At 55.3% G+C, this 19,277-nt stretch overlaps 1 protein-coding gene across 1 annotated transcript; it reads right to left on the bottom strand.

Moving 5' to 3' along the window:
• Positions 1 to 887: 887 nt before the first annotated feature.
• Positions 888 to 17,469, bottom strand: LOC147097199 (disco-interacting protein 2 homolog B-like; the record flags this gene model as incomplete). Its single annotated transcript, XM_085972545.1, has 13 exons — positions 888 to 1,685; positions 2,310 to 2,480; positions 3,273 to 3,441; positions 8,896 to 9,026; positions 9,829 to 9,938; positions 10,054 to 10,165; positions 10,351 to 10,472; positions 12,603 to 12,726; positions 12,848 to 12,928; positions 13,420 to 13,532; positions 15,345 to 15,546; positions 15,737 to 15,851; positions 17,336 to 17,469. Coding segments are annotated over 13 exons (1,650 nt in total), but the record flags the coding sequence as incomplete, so codon positions are not given.
• Between the last annotated feature and the right edge of the window lie 1,808 nt (positions 17,470 to 19,277).

Below are 19,277 nucleotides of genomic sequence, written 5' to 3' on the forward strand. Positions count from 1 at the left end.
AAAACAGATGATCCGGTCATTTATCTCACTGCTGTCTGTGGGAGCTTGCTGTGTGCAAAATGGCTGCCTTGTTTCCTACATTACAACAATGACCACACTTCAAAAAACATACTTCGTGTTGGCTGCAAAGTGCTTTGGGATGTCCCGAGGCCGTGACCGACGCTGGAGAAATGCAAGATCCTTCTTTCTTTAAAAGCGTTTGTGTTTTATTTTTTTAAATTTAAGAACCACTCTTGGAGCACTGTGCACAGTTCTGGTCTCCATATACCTTGGTTAGACCACACTTGGGGCACTGTGCACAGTTCTGGTCTCCATATACCTTGGTTAGACCACTCTTGGAGCACTGTGCACAGTTCTGGTCTCCATATACCTTGGTTAGACCACACTTGGAGCACTGTGCACAGTTCTGGTCTCCGTATACCTGGGTTAGACCACACTTGGAGCACTGTGCACAGTTCTGGTCTCCGTACACCTTGGTTAGACCACACTTGGAGCACTGTGCACAGTTCTGGTCTCCGTATACCTTGGTTAGACCACACTGGGAGCACTGTGCACAGTTCTGGTCTCCATATACCTTGGTTAGACCACACTTGGAGCACTGTGCACAGTTCTGGTCTCCATATACCTTGGTTAGACCACACTTGGAGCACTGTGCACAGTTCTGGTCTCCGTATACCTGGGTTAGACCACACTGGGAGCACTGTGCACAGTTCTGGTCTCCGTATACCTGGGTTAGACCACACTTGGGGCACTGTGCACAGTTCTGGTCTCCATATACCTTGGTTAGACCACTCTTGGAGCACTGTGCACAGTTCTGGTCTCCATATACCTTGGTTAGACCACACTTGGAGCACCGTGCACAGTTCTGGTCTCCATATACCTTGGTTAGACCACACTTGGAGCACCGTGCACAGTTCTGGTCTCCATATACCTTGGTTAGAACACACTTGGGGCACTGTGCACAGTTCTGGTCTCCATATACCTTGGTTAGAACACACTTGGGAGCACTGTGCATAGTTCTGGTCTCCATATTATAAAATGGACTGGAGAAGGTGCAAAAAATGATTTACTTGGATACCACCAGAACTGAGCGGTTTATAACTATCAGGAAAGATTGAACAGGCTGGGGCTCTTTTCTCTAGAAAAGAGAAGGCTGAGGGGTGACCTGATAGAGGTCTTTAAAATTATGAAGGGGTTCGATAGGGTAGACGTAGAGAAGCTGTTTCCACTTGTGGGGGAGACCAGAACTAGGGGCCATCAATATAAGAGAGTCACTAATAAATCCAATGGGGAATTCAGGAGAAACTTCTTTACCCAGAGAGTGGTGAGAATGTGGAACTCGCTACCACAGGGAGTGGTGGAGGTGAATAGTATAGATGCATTTAAGGGGGAAGCTGGATAAACACACGAGGCAGAAAGGAATCGAAGGATATGGTGATAGGGTGAGATGAAGAGGGGTGGGAGGAGGCTCGTGTGGAGCAGAAACACCGGCACGGAGCAGATGGGCCGAATGGCCTGTTTCTGTGCTGTAATTATTATGCAAGAGAGGGCTAGACTGAACCAGGATGGAGATACCCGCACCCAGCTATCGATTCCCCATCCCCGTCCCGCACGTGCACCTACCTGTCATGGCGTAGCGCCTTCAAGTCCACATAGACGGTGGTTGGGTCAGGTCCCGAGGTTCCCTGAAAGGAAAGTGACAGGCATTACCCCCGCTGTCACAAGGCGAGCTGATCCCGTGTACGTCTGTGCGCACTTCAAATCTCACTCCCTCTCATCGCTTTTCTGTGGCGACTTTCCCCCTCCTCTCCGGTTATAATGGAAACTTCCTATGTAAACACGTCACGTTGTAATTACACCCTCCCGCCAATGGTGGCGCCGCAGCACCTCCCACCTCCTCGGCCTGCACCAAATAATATGGTAAACACCTGCTTCCCCCCCGGACCCCAGGCCCCCATTTGTTAGCTGGGATCTTCCTGCCCCATGTGTGTGGGGCTCAGTACCACATGGGGCGAGACCTTTACCCACTTTGAGAGGTGTGGCCCCATCCATCCCCCCGCGATCTGGAGTCTGCGCCGCAGTGTCTCCCATCGAGCACCGAGTGTACCGGGGGAGGGCGGCGGTCTGCGGTCTGGAGCGGAGCGTCACTGACCACTGACTGACCGCTGGCACCGACCGACTGACTGCTGCCACTGACCGACTGACACCAAATGACCACTGGCACTGACCGACTGACTGCTGGCACTGACCAACTGTGGGTACTGACCGCTGGCACTGACCGACTGTGGGTACTGACCGCTGGCACTGACCTGTAAACAGATGGCGATGTTGACCCTTGAACCGAAGGTGGTGCTGACCGCCCGGGGGGAGAGGCCCAGGTCCTTGAACAGCTTGGAGAAGGACTGGGTCAGTGCGATCCGCGCTCGCTCCTCCGCCACCACCACACATGTCCGCACACACGACAGGTTCACTCCTCGAGCCTGGCAATGGGCAGAAACAAGTCAGGTTCAGTTTATAACCGGGACAGCGACACCCGCGGTACACCGACCGACCGATCTATTCGACCGACCAGTCTAACTGATCTGACATTCACTCCCTCCACCACCGGCGCACCGTGGCTGCAGTGTGTACCATCTACAAGATGCACTGCAGCAACTCGCCAAGGCTTCTTCGGCAGCACCTCCCAAACCCGCGACCTCCACCACCTAGAAGGACAAGGGCAGCAGGCGCGTGGGAACACCACCACCTCCAAGTTCCACCTCCGAGTCACACACCATCCCGACTTGGAAATATATCGGCCGTTCCTTCATCGTCGCTGGGTCAGAATCCTGGAACTCCCTCCCTAACAGCGCTGTGGGAGCACCTTCACCACACGGGACTGCAGCGGTTCAAGGCGGCGGCTCACCACCACCTTCTCAAGGGGCGACTAGGGATGGGCAATAGATGCTGGGCCCTGCCAGCGACGCCCACAAACGTTTTGGGTGAGAACGGAGAGGCTATCGATTCGGGGACGGGACCCTGGGTCAGGACGCGGAGAAAATTGCACCGACTGTAAAACCGCCCGCAGCCACAGAGTGGGAGCATCTGCCCAACCCGAGCCGTGGGCAACCTGCGGGGAGGGGGCCGTGCCGTCAGAGGGACTGGGCTGAGCGAGAGCGCTGTCGGACGCGGTCAGTGTGTGGGCGAGGGGAGGGGGCGAGGGCGAGGGGAGGGGAGGGGGCGAGGGGAGAAGTTGAGGAAGGGGGCGTCTCTGCTTGACCCTTCCAGCTTACCTTCAGCCCGTCGGTCTGTGTGCCGAGCCCCTTGGTGCACACCTCCATCACCGAGTAAGAGCAGAAAGTGTCCCGGACCTTGTACTGACTGACAGCCGACAGCCACAGAGGCAGATTGGTCTCCAGCTCCACGGGAGGGATCAGGATGGACTGGTGGCCGGAGTAGACCCTGTGTTGGAGACAAGAACAGTCACCCCGAGCTTCCGACCCCATATCCGTCCAAGACCGCCCATCTCTGGGAACTCCCCCAGCCCCTACAACCCTCCCTATCTCTGGGAACTCCCCCAGCCCCTACAACCCTCCCTATCTCTGTAACCTCCTCCAGCCCCTACAACCCTCCCTATCTCTGTAACCTCCTCCAGCCCCCTACAACCCTCCCTATCTCTGTAACCTCCTCCAGCCCCCTACAACCCTCCCTATCTCTGTAACCTCCTCCAGCCCCTACAACCCTCCCTATCTCTGTAACCTCCTCCAGCCCCCTACAACCCTCCCTATCTCTGTAACCTCCTCCAGTCCCCTACAACCCTCCCTATCTCTATAACCTCCTCCAGCCCCTACAACCCTCCCTATCTCTGTAACCTCCTCCAGTCCCCTACAACCCTCCCTATCTCTGTAACCTCCTCCAGCCCCTACAACACTCCCAGTCTCTGTAACCTCCTCCAGCCCCTACAACCCTCCCTATCTCTGTAACCTCCTCCAGCCCCTACAACCCTCCCTATCTCTGTAACCTCCTCCAGCCCCCTACAACCCTCCCTATCTCTGTAACCTCCTCCAGTCCCCTACAACCCTCCCTATCTCTATAACCTCCTCCAGCCCCTACAACCCTCCCTATCTCTATAACCTCCTCCAGCCCCTACAACCCTCCCTATCTCTGTAACCTCCTCCAGTCCCCTACAACCCTCCCTATCTCTATAACCTCCTCCAGCCCCTACAACCCTCCCTATCTCTGTAACCTCCTCCAGACCCTACAACACTCCCTATCTCTGTAACCTCCTTCAGCCCCTACAACCCTCCCTATCTCTATAACCTCCTCCAGCCCCTACAACCCTCCCTATCTCTATAACCTCCTCCAGCCCCTACAACCCTCCCTATCTCTGTAACCTCCTCCAGTCCCCTACAACCCTCCCTATCTCTATAACCTCCTCCAGCCCCTACAACCCTCCCTATCTCTGTAACCTCCTCCAGACCCTACAACACTCCCTATCTCTGTAACCTCCTTCAGCCCCTACAACCCTCCCTATCTCTGTAACCTCCTCCAGCCCCTACAACCCTCCCTATCTCTGTAACCTCCTCCAGCCCCTACAACCCTCCCTATCTCTGTAACCTCCTCCAGCCCCTACAACCCTCCCTATCTCTGTAACCTCCTCCAGCCCCCTACAACACTCCCTATCTCTGTAACCTCCTCCAGCCCCCTACAACTCTCCCTATCTCTGTAACCTCCTCCAGCCCCTACAACCCTCCCTATCTCTGTAACCTCCTCCAGCCCCTACAACCCTCCCTATCTCTGTAACCTCCTCCAGCCCCTACAACCCTCCCTATCTCTGTAACCTCCTCCAGCCCCTACAACCCTCCCTATCTCTGTAACCTCCTCCAGCCCCTACAACCCTCCCAATCTCTGTAACCTCCTCCAGCCCCCTACAACCCTCCCTATCTCTGTAACCACCTCCAGCCCCTACAACCCTCCCTATCTCTGTAACCTCCTCCAGCCCCCTACAACCCTCCCTATCTCTGTAACCTCCTCCAGCCCCCTACAACCCTCCCTATCTCTGTAACCTCCTCCAGCCCCCTACAGCCCTTCCTATCTCTGTAACCTCCTCCAGCCCCTACAACCCTCCCTATCTCTGTAACCTCCTCCAGCCCCTACAACACTCCCTATCTCTGTAACCTCCTCCAGCCCCCTACAACCCTCCCTATCTCTGTAACCTCCTCCAGCCCCCTACAACCCTCCCTATCTCTGGGAACTCCCCCAGCCGCCTACAACCCTCCCTATCTCTGTAACCTCCTCCAGCCCCTACAACCCTCCCTATCTCTGTAACCTCCTCCAGCCCCTACAACCCTCCCTATCTCTGTAACCTCCTCCAGCCCCCTACAACCCTCCCTATCCCTGTAACCTCCCCCAGCCCCCTACAACCCTCCCTATCTCTGTAACCTCCTCCAGCCCCCTACAACCCTCCCTATCTCTGTAACCTCCTCCAGCCCCCTACAACCCTCCCTATCTCTGTAACCTCCTCCAGCCCCCTACAACCCTCCCTATCTCTGTAACCTCCTCCAGCCCCTACAACCCTCCCTATCTCTGTAACCTCCTCCAGCCCCTACAACCCTCCCTATCTCTGTAACCTCCTCCAGCCACCTACAACCCTCCCTATCTCTGTAACCTCCTCCAGCCCCCTACAACCCTCCCTATCTCTGTAACCTCCTCCAGCCCCTACAACCCTCCCTATCTCTGTAACCTCCTCCAGCCACCTACAACCCTCCCTATCTCTGTAACCTCCTCCAGTCCCTACAACCCTCCCTATCTCTGTAACCTCCTCCAGCCACCTACAACCCTCCCTATCTCTGTAACCTCCTCCAGCCCCTACAACCCTCCCTATCTCTGTAACCTCCTCCAGCCCCCTACAACCCTCCCTATCTCTGTAATCTCCTCCAGCCCCCTACAACCCTCCCTATCTCTGTAACCTCCTCCAGCCCCTACAACCCTCCCTATCTCTGTAACCTCCTCCAGCCCCTACAACCCTCCCTATCTCTGTAACTCCCTCCAGCCCCTACAACCCTCCCTATCTCTGTAACCTCCTCCAGCCCCCTACAACCCTCCCTATCTCTGTAACCTCCTCCAGCCCCTACAACCCTCCCTATCTCTGTAACCTCCTCCAGCCCCTACAACCCTCCCTATCTCTGTAACCTCCTCCAGCCCCTACAACCCTCCCTATCTCTGTAACCTCCTCCAGCCCCTACAACCCTCCCTATCTCTGTAACCTCCTCCAGCCCCTACAACCCTCCCTATCTCTGTAACCTCCTCCAGCCCCTACAACCCTCCCTATCTCTGTAACCTCCTCCAGCCCCCTACAACCCTCCCTATCTCTGGGAACTCCCCCAGCCCCTACAACCCTCCCTATCTCTGTAACCTCCTCCAGCCCCTACAACCCTCCCTATCTCTGTAACCTCCTCCAGCCCCTACAACCCTCCCTATCTCTGTAACCTCCTCCAGCCCCTACAACCCTCCCTATCTCTGTAACCTCCTCCAGCCCCTACAACCCTCCCTATCTCTGTAACCTCCTCCAGCCCCCTACAACCCTCCCTATCTCTGTAACCTCCTCCAGCCCCTACAACCCTCCCTATCTCTGTAACCTCCTCCAGCCCCTACAACCCTCCCTATCTCTGTAACCTCCTCCAGCCCCTACAACCCTCCCTATCTCTGTAACCTCCTCCAGCCCCTACAACCCTCCCTATCTCTGTAACCTCCTCCAGCCCCTACAACCCTCCCTATCTCTGTAACCTCCTCCAGCCCCCTACAACCCTCCCTATCTCTGTAACACCCTCCAGCCCCCTACAACCCTCCCTATCTCTGTAACACCCTCCAGCCCCCTACAACCCTCCCTATCTCTGTAACCTCCTCCAGCCCCTACAACCCTCCCTATCTCTGTAACACCCTCCAGCCCCCTACAACCCTCCCTATCTCTGTAACCTCCTCCAGCCCTCCCTGTCTCTGTAACACCCTCCAGCCCTCTACAGAGATAGGGAGGGTTGTAGGGGGCTGGAGGAGGTTACAGAGATAGGGAGGGTTGTAACCTCCTCCAGCCCCCTACAACCCTCCCTATCTCTGTAACCTCCTCCAGCCCCCTACAACCCTCCCTATCTCTGCAACCTCCTCCAGCCACTACAACCCTCCCTATCTCTGTAACCTCCTCCAGCCCCCTACAACCCTCCCTATCTCTGTAACCTCCTCCAGCCCCCGACAACCCTCCCTATCTCTGTAACCTCCTCCAGCCCCTACAACCCTCCCTATCTCTGTAACCTCCTCCAGCCCCCTACAACCCTCCCTATCTCTGTAACCTCCTCCAGCTCCCTACAACCCTCCCTATCTCTGTAACCTCCTCCAACCCCTACAACCCTCCCTATCTCTGTAACCTCCTCCAGCCCCCTACAACCCTCCCTATCTCTGTAACCTCCTCCAGCCCCTACCATCCTCAGAGATCTCTGTAACCTCCTCCAGCCCCCGACAACCCTCCCTATCTCTGTAACCTCCTCCAGCCCCCTACAACCCTCCCTATCTCTGTAACCTCCTCCAGCCCCTACCATCCTCAGAGATCTCTGTAACCTCCTCCAGCCCCCGACAACCCTCCCTATCTCTGTAACCTCCTCCAGCCCCCGACAACCCTCCCTATCTCTGTAACCTCCTCCAGCTCCCTACAACCCTCCCTATCTCTGTAACCTCCTCCAACCCCTACAACCCTCCCTATCTCTGTAACCTCCTCCAGCCCCCTACAACCCTCCCTATCTCTGTAACCTCCTCCAGCCCCCGACAACCCTCCCTATCTCTGTAACCTCCTCCAGCCCCCGACAACCCTCCCTATCTCTGTAACCTCCTCCAGCTCCCTACAACCCTCCCTATCTCTGTAACCTCCTCCAACCCCTACAACCCTCCCTATCTCTGTAACCTCCTCCAGCCCCCTACAACCCTCCCTATCTCTGTAACCTCCTCCAGCCCCTACAACCCCCCCTATCTCTGTAACCTCCTCCAGCCCCCTACAACCCTCCCTATCTCTGTAACCTCCTCCAGCCCCCGACAACCCTCCCTATCTCTGTAACCTCCTCCAGCCCCCGACAACCCTCCCTATCTCTGTAACCTCCTCCAGCTCCCTACAACCCTCCCTATCTCTGTAACCTCCTCCAACCCCTACAACCCTCCCTATCTCTGTAACCTCCTCCAGCCCCCTACAACCCTCCCTATCTCTGTAACCTCCTCCAGCCCCCGACAACCCTCCCTATCTCTGTAACCTCCTCCAGCCCCCGACAACCCTCCCTATCTCTGTAACCTCCTCCAGCTCCCTACAACCCTCCCTATCTCTGTAACCTCCTCCAACCCCTACAACCCTCCCTATCTCTGTAACCTCCTCCAGCCCCCTACAACCCTCCCTATCTCTGTAACCTCCTCCAGCCCCCTACAACCCCCCCTATCTCTGTAACCTCCTCCAGCCCCCTACAACCCTCCCTATCTCTGTAACCTCCTCCAGCCCCCTACAACCCTCCCTATCTCTGTAACCTCCTCCAGCCCCTACCATCCTCAGAGATCTCTGCGCTCCTCCGATTCTGCCCTCTTGTGCATCCCCCCGATCTCCATCGCTCCACCATTGGCGGCCGTGCCTTCAGCCGCCTGGACCCCGAGCTCTGGAATTCCCTCCCTAAACCTCTCCGCCTCTCTCTCTCCTCCTTTAAGACGCTCCTTAAAACCTCCCTCTCTGACCGAGCTTGTGGTCACCTGTCCCTAATATCTCCTATGTGCCTGAATTACGCTCCTGTGAAGCGCCCTTGGGAAGTTTTACTACGTTAAAGGCGCGGTATAAAACGCAGGCTGCTGTTGGCAGATCGCGCGTCTGATCCAGGGGAAAGGGGGCGATGAACCTACCCACAGAGACACCAGAGAGCGAAGCCCAGGCCACAGTAAGGGTCCAGGCAGATGGCGACCTGTCGAGAGGAGTACAGCTCGCACTGCAACTTTATCGAGCGGCAGAGAGCGCTAACGGCAGCGTGAGAGACCTGGAAGAGAGAGGAGAGAGCGGGGAGGTGGTGAGAGACTCCGGACATTCAGTAACCTCCCACAACCCCAGGGTTCGTAAACTGCAGGCGAGACCGGGAGCGAGCGGATCATTACACAGAAATTACGGCAGGGAAACGGGCATCCGTCCTGTCCCGCCCCGTCTTGTCGTTGATCCTCCACGCCGGCAGTGTTCCAATCCCAGGTGCCCGCCGCCCTGTTCCCATGTTCCTTCAACGACTTGTCTGACCTCTTCTTAGCTCTTGACCCGCTCTCTGCTTCAGTCACTAACTCCGGGAGTGAACTCCACGCACTCACAACCCTCTGGGTTAAAAAAAAAGTCCCTCCTGCTGTGGTTAATCTCCGCAAGATACAGTGCTGCTAACCGTCTGTGCGTGAGCGAGTCTGTGAGTGCGCGTGCGCATACACGAGCAAGAGCGCGTGTGCAAGCGAGAGCATGCGCGAGACAGTATTTTTCTGAGTGTGAGTGAGACAGCATTTGCCTGAGTGTGTGAGAGACAGAGTATTTGTGAGTGTGTGTGAGAGACAGTATTTGTGTGTGTGTGAGAAACAGTATTTCTGTGTGTGAGAGACAGTGTGTGTGTGTGTGTGTGTGTGTCTGTGTGAGAGAGAGACGGTATTTGTGTGAGACAGTATTTGTGTGTGTGTGTGTGTGAGAAACAGTATTTCTGTGTGTGAGTGAGTGAGTGCAGTGATGTGATATCACCCTTATGATCTCCCTCCCTCCCCCACCCCCAGGTGGTGTGGGGGGCAGTGACGTGATGTAACGTGACGTGACAGTACCTTGACCCCAGTCAGCATGCCGGTGGTGGAGACACTGAAGTCCAGATAAGCCAACATCTCGGGGGTGGGCGGCTTGTAGACGTTGGACAGTCGCTTCCTGGGCAGGTCATCTAGAAGAAACAGGAAGGGCAGGTTCATAAAGGCGGTGAAATATCGCGCCGCCTGATCACCCCCTCCGACGGACGGAACCCTGGGCGCGCGCGCGACCTCGCTGCCGGTCCTTACCGGTGTCGATGATCGCCGGCCAGCTCCGCACCTCCACCGCGGCTGCAGCCTCCTTGGATCGCAAAAGCTTGGCCATGATCTGCGTCGTGAGGATGCACACCGCCTTGCTGACCTGGGAGAAGAAGAAAAAACAGCAGAATGTCACACGGCTGCTGCCCAGTGGCGAGGGAACCGCGAGTGCCGGAACCACCGCGAGCGGTGAGGTTCGAGCGCGAGGGATCGTCGAGCTGACGGACCGCTGTGAGGAGTCAGTGCGGTGGGGGGGGGGGGGGGGGAAGATCACCGAGCGGCCCTTACCTCGACTATCATCTTGACGGTGGGCAGCGTGGCGGACAGGTTCTGGGGGTGAGGGGGTCGCACGGTGACAGGAATGCAACCCGCGTACAGGCAACCGTAAAAAGCGGCGATCAGCTCGATTCCTGTGGGGGGGGGGGGGGGGGGGGGAAGGGGGGAGAAAAACGAAGAATTCACAACACAGCTCGCGATCGTCAGCACCCCAATACCCACTCCCCCCGTCCCACCCCTCTCGACAGGAACAGGAGGCCGTTCAGCCTCCCTCGACTCTGTTTCATTAGGAACAGGAGGAGGCCATTCAGGCCCCCCTCGAGCCTGTTACATTAGGAACAGGAGGAGGCCATTCAGGCCCCCCTCGAGCCTGTTACATTAGGAACAGGAGAAGGCCATTCAGCCCCCCTCGAGCCTGTTACATTAGGAACAGGAGGAGGCCATTCAGGCCCCCCTCGAGCCTGTTACATTAGGAACAGGAGGAGGCCATTCAGGCCCCCCTCGAGCCTGTTACATTAGGAACAGGAGGAGGCCATTTAGGCCCCCCTCGAGCCTGTTACATTAGGAACAGGAGAAGGCCATTCAGCCCCCCTCGAGCCTGTTACATAAGGAAAAGGAGGAGGCCATTCAGGCCCCCCTCGAGCCTGTTACATTAGGAACAGGAGGAGGCCATTCAGGCCCCCCTCGAGCCTGTTACATTAGGAACAGGAGAAGGCCATTCAGCCCCCCCTCGAGCCTGTTACATTAGGAAAAGGAGGAGGCCATTCAGGCCCCCCTCGAGCCTGTTACATTAGGAACAGGAGGAGGCCATTCAGCCCCCTTCGAGCCTGTTACATTAGGAAAAGGAGGAGGCCATTCAGCCCCCCTCGAGCCTGTTACATTAGGAACAGGAGGAGGCCATTCAGCCCCTCGAGCCCGTTACATTAGGAACAGGACGAGGCCATTCAGCCCCCTCGAGCCTGTTACATTAGGAACAGGAGGAGGCCATTCAGCCCCTCGAACCTGTTACATTAGGAACAGGACGAGGCCATTCAGCCCCCTCGAGCCTGTTACATTAGGAACAGGAGGAGGCCATTCAGCCCCTCGGACATGTTACATTAGGAACAGGAGGAGGCCATTCAGCCCCCTCGAGCCTGTTACATTAGGAACAGGAGGAGGCCATTCAGCCTCTCGAGCCTGTTACATTAGGAACAGGAGGAGGCCATTCAGCCCCTCGAGCCTGTTCCACCATTCAATCAGATCAGGGCTGATCTGTATCTTAACTCCATCTACCCACCTTGGTTCCGTAACCCTCGAGCCCCTTACCCAACAAAAATCCATCGATCTCAGTTTTGAAAGCTCCAATTGACCCCCAGCCTCAACAGCTTTTTTGGGGGGCGGGGGGGGGGGAAAAGAGTTCCAGATTACCCTTTGTGTGAAGAAGTGCTTCCTGACATCACCCCTGAACAGCCTGGCTCTAATTTTAAGGTTACACCCCACCTTGCTCTGGACTCCCCCCACCATGGAAATAATTTCTCTCTCTTATCGACCCTATCAAATCCGTAAACACCTCGATCAGATCAACTCCTTAATCTCCTACACTCGAGGGAACACAAGCCTAGTCTGTGCAACCTGTCCTCAGAATTTAACCCCTTTTAGCCCCCGGGGTATCGTTCTGGTGAATCTGCACCGCTTCCCCCTCCGATGCCTATAGAGGCGACAGTGTGGCGCTCCCTCAGTACCCGCCCCTCCGACAGTGCGGCGCTCCCTCAGTACCGCCCCTCCGACAGTGCGGCGCTCCCTCATTACCGCCCCTCCGACAGTGCGGCGCTCCCTCCGACAGTGCGGCGCTCCCTCAGTACTGCCCCTCCGACAGTGCGGCGCTCCCTCAGTACTGCCCCTCCGACAGTGCGGCGCTCCCTCATTACCGCCCCTCCGACAGCGCGGCGCTCCCTCAGTACTGCCCCTCCAACAGTGCGGCGCTCCCTCATTACCGCCCCTCCGACAGCGCGGCGCTCCCTCAGTACTGCCCCTCCAACAGTGCGGCGCTCCCTCAGTACCGCCCCTCCGACAGTGCGGCGCTCCCTCAGTACCGCCCCTCCGACAGTGCGGCGCTCCCTCATTACCGCCCCTCCGACAGCGCGGCGCTCCCTCAGTACTGCCCCTCCGACAGTGTGGCGCTCCCTCAGTACTGCCCCTCCGACAGTGCGGCGCTCCCTCAGCACTGGCACCGGGGTGCCGGCCTGTATTATGCTCTAAGATTCGGGGAAAATGGGATTAATTACCGGGCGGATAGAGCAGCACAACGACATCGCCCGCGTTGAAGCGTCCTTTATCGCTCAGAACCGTGGCAATTCTCTCGGCCCTGCGGTGCAGCTGAAGACAGGAGGCCGTGCTGGCCGGAGACCCCTAGAAACACAGATCAACGAGCCTTTAAATCACCGGGAGGCGGCGGGGGGAGGCCGAGACGGGGAGAGGCCGAGATGGGGAGAGGGAGGGGGTGTCACTATTACCAGGCTCTCCGACATACCTTGGCACTCAACAGTAAGAAGAGCGTGTGATCCGGGGTGGACTGTGCGCGGCAGTGCAGGACCTCGGCAAGATACTGGAACTGGAATAAAACAAAGGACAGTGAGGGAACCGGCCTAACCCCGTAACCCCCAGACCCAGTACTCCCGAACTCACCCCCTGTACACCCGAACCGCTCCCCCCCCACACCTGTATCCCAACTCCCCACTCCCCCGACCCTGTAACCCTCAGACACCATACCCCAAAATACACCCCCTGTAACCCCACCCTCCGAATCCCCCCCCAATCACCCAGTGACCCCATAAGCCCGAACTGACCCCCATACTCCCTACCCTCCATACCGCATACCATTGGCCCGCAACTCAGACCAACCCCGTGCCCCCAATCCCCGTACCCCCGAACCCCCCCCCCCCACTCCGTATCACCAGCCCTCCCCGGAATCCACCACCCCCATACCCACTCGGCCCCAACCTCGTACCCCCAAGCCCACTCCACTGAACCACACCCCGACCCCTTATCCCCAGTACCCCCACCCCACTCACCGACCCTCGCATGGGATCAGGAGTCACTCACCTTCCGTCCCAGCTCGTGCTCCTCGATGTGGCCGAGGTCTCTCCCCGAGGCCTGAGCGATCCGCTTACCAGCCACCAGGTTCCCTACGATCATCGAGGCCGGTCCGACCCCAGCTGTGGGCACAGAATGACCGGGGTCAGCGACACACTGACCGATCACCCCTCGCCGGGACGCTGGGAATGTTTGATGGGACAGTGTAGAGGGAGCTTTACTCTGTATCTAACCCCGTGCTGTACCTGCCCTGGGAGTGTTTGATGGGACAGTGTAGAGGGAGCTTTACTCTGTATCTAACCCTGTGCTCTACCTGCCCTGGGAGTGTTTGATGAGGACAGTGTCGAGGGAGCTTTACTCTGTATCTAACCCCGTGCTGTACCTGCCCTGGGAGTGTTTGATGGGACAGTGTAGAGGGAGCTTTACTCTGTATCTAACCCCGTGCTGTACCTGCCCTGGGAGTGTTTGATGGGACAGTGTAGAGGGAGCTTTACTCTGTATCTAACCCCGTGCTGTACCTGCCCTGGGAGTGTTTGATGGGACAGTGTAGAGGGAGCTTTACTCTGTATCTAACCCCGTGCTGTACCTGCCCTGGGAGTGTTTGATGGGACAGTGTAGAGGGAGCTTTACTCTGTATCTAACCCCGTGCTGTACCTGCCCTGGGAGTGTTTGATGGGACAGTGTAGAGGGAGCTTTACTCTGTATCTAACCCGTGCTGTACCTACCCTGGGAGTGTTTGATGAGACAGTGTAGAGGGAGCTTTACTCTGTATCTAACCCGTGCTGTACCTGCCCTGGGAGTGTTTGATGAGACAGTGTAGAGGGAGCTTTACTCTGTATCTAACCCGTGCTGTACCTGCCCTGGGAGTGTTTGATGAGACAGTCGTAGAGGGAGCTTTACTCTGTATCTAACCCGTGCTGTACCTGCCCTGGGAGTGTTTGATGGGACAGTGCAGAGGGAGCTTTACTCTGTATCTAACCCGTGCTGTACCTGCCCTGGGAGTGTTTGATGGGACAGTGTAGAGGGAGCTTTACTCTGTATCTAACCCCGTGCTGTACCTGCCCTGGGAGTGTTTGATGGGACAGTGTAGAGGGAGCTTTACTCTGTATCTAACCCGTGCTGTACCTGCCCTGGGAGTGTTTGATGGGACAGTGTAGAGGGAGCTTTACTCTGTATCTAACCCATGCTGTACCTGCCCTGGGAGTGTTTGATGGGACAGTGTAGAGGGAGCTTTACTCTGTATCTAACCCGTGCTGTACCTGCCCTGGGAGTGTTTGATGGGATCAGTGTAGAGGGAGCTTTACTCTGTATCTAACCCTGTGCTCTACTGCCCTGGGAGTGTCTGATGAGGACAGTGCAAAGGGAGCTTTACTCTGTATCTAACCCATGCTGTACCTGCCCTGGGAGTGTTTGATGGGACAGTGTAGAGGGAGCTTTACTCTGTATCTAACCCCGTGCTGTACCTGCCCTGGGAGTGTTTGATGGGGACAGTGTAGAGGGAGCTTTACTCTGTATCTAACCCGTGCTGTACCTGCCCTGGGAGTGTTTGATGGGGACAGTGTAGAGGGAGCTTTACTCTGTATCTAACCCCGTGCTGTACCTGCCCTGGGAGTGTTTGATGGGACAGTGTAGAGGGAGCTTTACTCTGTATCTAACCCGTGCTGTACCTGCCCTGGGAGTGTTTGATGGGACAGTGTAGAGGGAGCTTTACTCTGTATCTAACCCGTGCTGTACCTGCCCTGGGAGTGTTTGATGGGACAGTGTAGAGGGAGCTTTACTCTGTATCTAACCCGTGCTGTACCTGCCCTGGGAGTGTTTGATGGGACAGTGTAGCGGGAGCTTTACTCTGTATCTAACCCCGTGCTGTACCTGCCCTGGGAGTGTTTGATGGGGACAGTGTAGAGGGAACTGCCCCCGAATCCGCAGTTACTCACCCGGCTGTTTCTGTCGCGGTTTCGGCAGGTTCGTGACACACGTGTGGGGGCAGAGCAGGATGTTGCAAGGGTGCAGCGTCCCCTCCAGGAACCGGTGCTTGGTCTCAGAGATGTGGATCCCGCCCAGCGGGGTCTTGGGGAGCGTGTTGGCAGGAACCAGCGCCAGACAGTAGATGCCCACCTGGTGGATGCTGTCGATCGCCTGTGGGGAGAGAGAGTGTGAGAGAGGCAGAGACTCACACAGAAACAGCGACAGGCGGAGAGGGCAGTTGGGAGAGGTTGAGGGGGAGGGGCATGGAGGGCAGGGGGAGAGGCATGGAGGGGAGAGGGAGGGAGGGGTGGGCAGGGGGAGCGGGTTAGCTGGAGTCCTGGCTCTGCAGCCTGGGCCGTACCTGCAGCACACGGCTCATCCACTGAAAACTGTCCTCTTCAGACGCGTCGGGGCGTTGCTCCGCAACGATCACGATCCTCTCGTCGTAGAACACAGTGACCGCGAACACGGCGATCCTGGGGAGAGAGACAACAGTCAGGGACAGCGAGCGAGATCGAGAGACGGAGGGAGAGACGGGGGGGGGGGGGGGGAGAGACGGGGGAAAAATAAATTTCACACTAGGAACAACCAAAATTGAACAAACCACTAACTACACATACTTGGGCTTAAAAATCAGTTCTACGGGAAATTTCAAACTGGCCGTGAATGAACTGAAAGAGAAAGCAAGAAGGGCTTTCTATGCCATTAAAAAATCAATCCAAATAGAAATCCCAATTAGCATTTGGCTCAAAATTTTCAAATCAGTAATTGAACTCTATGGCAGTGAGGTGTGGGGACCGCTAACACAACAAGAATTTGCAAAATGGGACAAACACCCAATTGAGATCCTACATGCAGAATTCTGTAAAAGTATCCTCCGGACTCAAAGGAAAACCGTAAACAATGCATGCAGGGCAGAACTAGGCCAATATCCATTAATAATCACTATCCAAAAAAGAGCCACCGAATTTTGGAAACACCTAGAAATGAGCAACCCCCAATGCTATCATTACGAAGCCCTGAAATGCCAAGAGAGGACCATAAAGAAGAATACCCTCAGTCAACTAGTCCTGGGACTCAGTGAAGTAACTACTAACACTACTAATAATAACCAGCCCCAGGACAGTGACATCGTAGCACAGAGAATTCGACCTAACACAATTGTCACTAAGCAAAAGGAAAAATATGTCATATTGGCAGAAACAACAAAAACCCAAAACAAACTCAATTGCTACTTGGACCTAAACAGACAATACAACATGGCTGATTACCTGACCATGGTAAAGGATAGCAAACTGAGAAAAACCTTGACAATGTACAGACTTAGTGAACATAGCCTGGCGATCGAAAAAGGTAGACACAGGCAGACCCGGCTACCAAGAGAGGACAGGATATGCTCTCACTGCAGTCAGGGAGTGGTGGAGACAGAGATGCACTTCCTCACAGCTTGTAGAAAATATCAGGGCATAAGGGAGAATTTCTACCCAAAATTCACAAAAATATGCCCGGAATTCAGAAATTTGAATGACGACCAAAAACTCCCATACCTACGAGGGGAAGAGAGAAATTGTGTAACACTAGCAGCACACTATGTTACAGCTTGCCATAAACAGAGGGACAACCACTAAATATAAGAAAAGAGTATATATAAATTATATGAATGCATATTTATACACTCAGGGATATATCTGTTTATACACTGTATGGATAGATCTGTATTTTTGTGTACAAACATGAATGTTTTTCGATGCTTTGGCAACATAAGATGTAACTTGTCATGCCAATAAAGCGATATGAATTGAATTGAATTGAGAGACAGAGGGGGAGAGGGAGGGAGAGAGAGAGAGAGAGAGAGACAGACAGACAGATAGACAGAGAGAGAGAGAGAGAGACAGAGAATATTGCGAGTCCCCTCCCGTCAGTGATAACTCTCTCGACCCGTCTCCATGGAGACACTCACCTCCCTCGATATGCGGTTTTCACCGGCTCCACCGCCAAGGCTGTGGCCACAATGTCGTCTGAATTGTGCCTCCGTCCGCTGACCAACAGGAGACCGTCCACCTTACCCACCACGAACACCAGGCTGCCCTGAGGGGGGGGAAGAGAGCATCGATCGTCACCCCACCGCACGGACAATCGCACCCCAGCACAGTACCGCAGTGTACAGGTCTGTCACTGTATAACACTGGGGTGCAGTACTGGTGGGTATAGGTCTGTCACTGTATAACACTGGGGTACAGTACTGGTGGGTACAGATCTGTCCCTGTATAACACTGAGGTACAGTACTGGTGGGTACAGGTCTGTCACTGTATAACACTGGGGTACAGTGCTGGTGGGTACAGGTCTGTCACTGTATAACACTGGGGTGCAGTACTAGTGGGTACAGGTCTGTCACTGTATAACACTGGGGTACAGTGCTGGTGGGTACAGGTCTGTCACTGTATAACACTGGGGTACAGTACTAGTGGGTACAGGTCTGTCACTGTATAACACTGGGGTACAGTACTGGTGGGTACAGGTCTGTCACTGTATAACACTGGGGTACAGTACTGGTGGGTACAGGTCTGTCACTAACACTGGGGTACAGTACTGGTGGGTACAGGTCTATCACTAACACTGGGGTACAGTACTGGTGGGTACAGGTCTGTCACTGTATAACACTGGGTACAGTACTGGTGGGTACAGGTCTGTCACTGTATAACACTAGGGTACAGTACTGGTGGGTACAGGTCTGTCACTGTATAACACTGGGGTACAGTACTGGTGGGTACAGATCTGTCACAGTATAACACTGGGGTACAGTACTGGTGGGTACAGGTCTGTCACTGTATAACACTGGGATACAGTACTGGTGGGTACCGGTCTGTCACTGTATAACACTGGGGTACAGTACTGGTGGGTACAGGTCTGTCACTGTATAACACTGGGGTACAGTACTGGTGGGTACAGGTCTGTCACTGTATAACACTGGGGTACAGTACTGGTGGGTACAAGTCTGTCACTGTATAACACTGGGGTACAGTACTGGTGGGTACAGGTCTGTCACAGTATAACACTGGGGTACAGTACTGGTGGGTACAGGTCTGTCACTGTATAACACTGGGATACAGTACTGGTGGGTACAGGTCTGTCACTGTATAACACTGGGGTACAGTACTGGTGGGTACAGGTCTGTCACTGTATAACACTGGGGTACAGTACTGTTGGGTACAGGTCTGTCGCTGTATAACACTGGGGTACAGTACTGGTGGGTACAGGTCTGTCACTGTATAACACTGGGGTACAGTACTGGTGGGTACAGGTCTGTCACTGTATAACACTGGGGTACAGTACTGGTGGGTACAGGTCTGTCACTGTATAACACTAGGGTACAGTACTGGTGGGTACAGGTCTGTCACTGTATAACACTGGGGTACAGTACTGGTGGGTACAGGTCTGTCACTGTATAACACTGGGGTACAGTACTGGTGGGTAGAGGTCTGTCACTGTATAACACTGGGGTACAGTACTGGTGGGTGCAGGTCTGTCACTGTATAACACTGGGGTACAGTACTGGTGGGTACAGGTCTGTCACTGTATAACACTGGGTTCAGTACTGGTGGGTACAGGTCTGTCCCTGTATAACACTGGGGTACAGTACTGGTGGGTACAGGTCTGTCACTGTATAACACTAGGGTACAGTACTGGTGGGTACAGGTCTGTCACTGTATAACACTGGGGTACAGTACTGGTGGGTACAGGTCTGTCACTGTATAACACTGGCGTACAGTACTGGTGGGTACAGGTCTGTCGCTGTATAACACTGGGGTACAGTACTGGTGGGTACAGGTCTGTCACTGTATAACACTGGGGTACAGTACTGGTGGGTACAGGTCTGTCGCTGTATAACACTGGGGTACAG

Source organism: Somniosus microcephalus, chromosome 33 (assembly GCF_052327205.1).
Source record: "Somniosus microcephalus isolate GS21.2 chromosome 33, FLI_Smic_1.0, whole genome shotgun sequence".
Lineage (NCBI taxonomy): Eukaryota > Metazoa > Chordata > Chondrichthyes > Squaliformes > Somniosidae > Somniosus > Somniosus microcephalus.